This window comes from Gavialis gangeticus, unplaced genomic scaffold, assembly GCF_001723915.1.
Source record: "Gavialis gangeticus isolate Ggan-Ray unplaced genomic scaffold, GavGan_comp1, whole genome shotgun sequence".
Classification (NCBI taxonomy): Eukaryota; Metazoa; Chordata; order Crocodylia; family Gavialidae; genus Gavialis; species Gavialis gangeticus.
The window spans coordinates 114,931,790-114,936,874 of NW_017729025.1; the positions used below are offsets into that span (position 1 = coordinate 114,931,790).

General features: G+C 40.9%; 1 protein-coding gene across 1 annotated transcript in view; it reads right to left on the bottom strand.

Moving 5' to 3' along the window:
- CSRP3 (cysteine and glycine rich protein 3) overlaps positions 1-5,085 on the bottom strand; it is a 30,171-nt gene that overhangs the window by 12,802 nt on the left and 12,284 nt on the right. The window contains exons 2-4 of the mRNA XM_019519461.1: positions 4,158-4,326; positions 1,406-1,541; positions 416-509 (exon numbers count right to left, since the gene is read on the bottom strand). Coding sequence (XP_019375006.1) covers positions 416-509; positions 1,406-1,541; positions 4,158-4,326 — 399 coding nt within the window. The remainder of the gene's footprint in view (positions 1-415; positions 510-1,405; positions 1,542-4,157; positions 4,327-5,085) is intronic.

A 5,085-nucleotide genomic window follows, 5' to 3' on the forward strand; every position in this document is an offset into this window, starting at 1 on the left:
GGGAAAGAGGAAAGAACTTTAGTGCTCTGAAAAAGTGTTAGGAAGGTGGAGGCAGAGGTGGGTGGGAGGAGGGATCCCCTGTGCTGGGGGCTGGAGGAGGCGGTGGCAGTGTAAGGAGTCTTTACATGGCCAAAGGCTGAGGGTGGGCCATGTAAACACTTCCTGAAATCCATCATTTTTGATGGGCAGTTAGCTAATTATTTAAATACTGTCAGTAGAAGACGTAATATTGGTGTACCTGTGGATATTATATAATTTAAAGAACCTATTGTAGAGAAACGAAAGTGAAATACTTTTTCAGAAAAATGTTGTTAAGGGGTATAACAAAGGTAGTACTGTGTCAACATTAAACAGTTTTAGACTTGTATATTTAGCCATCTTGTCTGAAATGCTGTAGATATATGACAGTGCTTACCTTTACAATACAGTTCTCCATCTTTGTCTGTAACATTGGTCGATTCTAAGCTCTTTCCACATATGGCACAGCGGAAGCATGTCTTATGCCAAGGCTGCGAAAGTTAGGAAGTTTGGAAGAAAAAAAAATAGCCAGCTACATCAAGTAATTTGGACAAGTAATGTACATTTTCTTTCCCTGAAAAGATTAAAAGTTGTGCTGCTTTCATTTTCAGTTTATTCTATTCATTCTCAGCCTATATTTTTGGACTTTTAGAACTTGTAACAAGTTTTAGGAGATTATGTATATTAATCCTCTCTCTTTGTAGTAGAAGTAGTGTCATGGCCCTGCACAATAGATCAAGCCAGATTTGAGTGCCCGGGCAGCAGGCAAGGCCACATGGAGCCCTGGAGCCTAATCCTGGGCAGTAGCACAGGGACCCCAGAGCCCAATTTAAATCACAGGATCAAAACCAAGGGCACACTGATCAATGCCATATGTCAGAGTGTCCATAACTATGTTAAATGCATGGATGCAGAGTGCCATATATCTCCCTAATTATAAAATAATTTAACGACAAAAAGTCAACACCAACAAATTCCTTTGAATTCATTTTTTTTAAAGTGTAGAACTTAAACAGTTGAGATTGATAATGTGACAGTTTTTCATTTTAAGGTATCTAGTTCAAAGTTGTCCCCAGGTCAATTAAGTCCAAAACCAACTACTATCTAGTATCTTTTTAATAGCCTTTGTGAAATTGTTGGCACAGCCAAGAACTAGTAGAGCAATGAAGATAGAATTCTGTCACAAGTAGATGGTTGAGGTGTGGGTTCTGGTACATTGCGACAGCAAAGCAGAGTAGCTTGAGATACTACTTTCTATGTGGCGGCTTATCTATGATTTAAAGAAGATTTCCATATTAAGGACCATCTATTTCTTTAATTCAACAGAATTTTAAACCAAACAGCTTCAAAATATTTTTTCTTAAATGAAAAAAATGTGATATCTTACTTTTCCTCCTCCCATTATTTTCTCTGCAGCGTATACTGATTTAGCACAGCGAGGGCACTTCTCCACATCTCCAAACTTTTTGGCAAACTTTGAAGGGTTGGTAGGTGTAGAAGGACGAGCAGGCTTTGGCGAACTTCTGAAAACAGATTTAAAACACCACTTGAAAAATAGTGTTTCCATTATAAAAATAATTTTCTGTATTTCAATATATACTATATAGACTCTTAAGTGTTAATCCACACTTATGTATTAAATCTCAGGATATCTATCCTGACATTCAAGACAAGAAAATCAAAATAGCCTGCAGCATATTCTGTGTTTGACAGTATTGAGAAGCTGGCATTGTGACTAAAGAAGCAGCTGCATACTACATTGGTGGTACCGAGTAATAGTTGGACAAAATACTACACAGCCAAAGGGAAGACATTGGCTTCATGAAAGAGACAACATGAGACAAGGGGAAATACAAAGCAAAATTGCTGTCTAATCAGCTACCTGCTGGGCGCATCTACACAGGACACTATGCCATAGCTTGTTGCTACAGCGACATAGTATTGGTGGGCATGAATGGTGACATACTACTACACAGTAGCAGCGAGCTATTGCACAGTAGCTTGTTACTGTGCACTAGCTTGTTATTCCGCCGTAGGGTCAGAAACAAGCCATTCACTGCTGGGACTGCGCAGTAGCAGTGATTACTGCACAGTTATTTTGTAGTAAATGTAAAGCAAGTACTAAATCAGAGGTGGGCAAAATACAGCCCATGGGCCACATCTGGTCCACCAGGTCATTCTATCTGGCCTGTAGGGCCCCTAAAAAATTTAGTAAGTTAATATTTATTTGTTCCTGGCAGCCTGTCAAAGCTGAGAGGAGCCAGGGGCAGTAGGACCCAGAGAGAGCCCTCAGCAGGCTTGAGCAGCTCAGCCCTGCCCAAGGCCCAGCCAGTTCCCTGCTTTCCTGCCCCTGCCCTGCTCCAGCAGCACCTGGCTCCTGGCTGCATCACCAAACTGTGGAGCACAGGTGCGGGGGTGTATGTGTAGGCTTGGGTAGAGAGAGAGAGTGTGTGTGTGTGTGTGTGTGTGTACGCGCAGGCTCAGGCAGTGTGTGTGTGCAGGCATGGGCAGAGTGTGCACGCAGACACAGGGCAGAGTGTGTGTACAGGCTCGGGCTGAGAGTGTGTGTTCAAAGGTTGAGTCCCACATGCACCCACACCCTCCCTTGCACTGCCATACACAAACCCCAGGCACCGTCCCCCCACAGATCCTACACCCACCCACATGCTCCCTCACCCCACATATGCACAGCCTCCACAAACCTATACCCACCCCCACAACATACAAGAGTAAGACTTCATTGTAAGCTATTGTGCGATCACCTCTGTGTACACTACACAAACACATGTAAATCAGGACAAAATTTTTTTTTTTTAAATCAAATTAATGAATGTTGTGGATGTTTGATTTTTAGAATATAATTTGGTATTTTTCTGGTTCCAAGGTGGCAAAACCCCTTCCAGGGGCGGGAGGGACTTCTGGTGGCAAAGGTCAGGCATTAGGGGGTGGGGCTTCCAGTCACAAGACAGCAGCTGGGGCAGGGCACCTGTCAATGGGTGGGGCTACCCATGCAGCCCTTGACAGCTTGTCAAAACTCGGTAAGTGGCCCTGCGCCCAAAATAATTGTCTGCCCCTGTACTAAATGCTAAAGCAAATACTAAATGACTGTGCAGTAACAACTGCACATTTGGGGGCACGTGTCGACACGCCAGGTAAGACTTAATAGTGAGAACAATCAAATAGGAGGCAGATTTCACACACTGTCCTTTCTCTGCTCTTTTTAAACCTTCATCAAGTTTTAATGATTTTCAAAAAGTATGCTATGTCAAAGTCAGAAAAATATTTTCAACCTTTCTTTCTTTCCGGTGTTAGGTTTTAGTCGTCCATGAGGTGACTGTTGGATTACTGGATTGTCATACTGCAACAAGTCAATAAATGTCTAGGAGCTCAGGATTTGCTAGTTTCCATCTTGCTATTGGTAACAGATACGTCTGTGGCTATGGGTTACAGATAAAATATGTCCTCCAAGATTGTACTTTTTAGAATAAGATATTTGTTAACTGTCTTTATTGCAATGTACCAGAGGAAAGTGATGGAGTCATTTAATAGTTTTCAGCAAGTCTCAAAGCTGCTAATTTCTATGTAAACAATTAACACAAGCAGTTATCTACAATTAGGGCTCTCTAGAGATCATATTAAAATCCCCCCTCTGGGTCATATACCCTCAGCCATTCTGTACACAATACATGACGTATCAGGGAAAATGTAGAAAACTTTCTCTGTACAGGGAAATAGTCTAACAGCACATGATACTGTGAGTTTTCTATATTAATAAAATCAAAGATACTTTGCATAGAGGGGTATAAGCATTTGAGTCTATTGTTCCATGATGAGCATGATTCTACCATTGTGGCACTAATAGCAAATTACATTTACAGTGAATATTTAGCTCTAGTGACATGTAAAGCAAAAAGCTCCTGTAGTGTAACTGCCCAACGGAATAAGAAGTTATTTTAAAAGAAGAGACTGAACATTATTAAAAATTGGTAGAATTACTAGACCCACTAAAGAAAATCCTGGAGGAGAGTCTGCTCTGCTGCTTAAGTTCAACATTGTTATGGAAACCAAGTAAGGTACCTGATAAGTGGAGAATGTACCACTGGGGGGAAAAACGGTATTGTCAGTGCAATTTAACTCACTGTTGTAGATCCAAGCCTAGATGTTCACCGGTATCAGTACTGAGGCATCCTGCCCCTTGTCCAAATCCAATACCTTTGGGGCCATATTTTCTTCCATAACAGGTTTTGCAGTAGATTTCAGATTCGTGAGCTGCCACTGTGGTACTATCCAGAGCTTTTCTGCAAGCCACTAAAAACATGGGAAAAGTGCATATAGAAATTTGTATTCACAAACCTGATTTAACATACTTAAATGATTACAATATAAAGAATTTGTCTAGTCCTGGAAGTGGTTAGTTTACATAAATAAACATTATACCTTCATCTAGGATACTGGATTAATTTCTGGTTGCCCTATAAAAAGAATATAGCAGGAGAAGGGAGTACTGCTATATAGTGTTTGAAGGGGAAATAAATTGAATCTAAGTTGACCCCTAATAATTATGTTCTGTATAGGAACATTTATAAATTTGTTATAATTTTCCAAGAATAGAATCTAATTATCAGAGGGTTGTCTTGAATTTGTCCCATTCCCATTGCTGTGGGTATGTGGGGGAGGGAAAATTGTTGCTGTAGGGCACAAGGTGGCCCCCTGGCTCTCTGCCCTCCATGCTTTGTTCCTTGCAGTCTCCATGCTGACTGAGGGGGGAACTCATCTTAGATTCAAGTGCATACAATATTTGCAAATTAACTTTATTCCATGTCCATATCTATGGGCTTTCACTGAAATAGCATACATACACATTAATAAATAATAATGGAACCTTATAACCTTCTTAACCTTCTCTTCATTGCATCCTATGAAAAAAACATTCAATCTCTGCAAAAATTCATTTAGCACTACTGTGAGTTCACCATGCAGAAAGCTATGGTTTGTTTGACCAGTGTTCTTACAGAGTTCATAGACATTAGGACTGGAAGGGACCTTGGGAGACAGATTCCAGCCTCC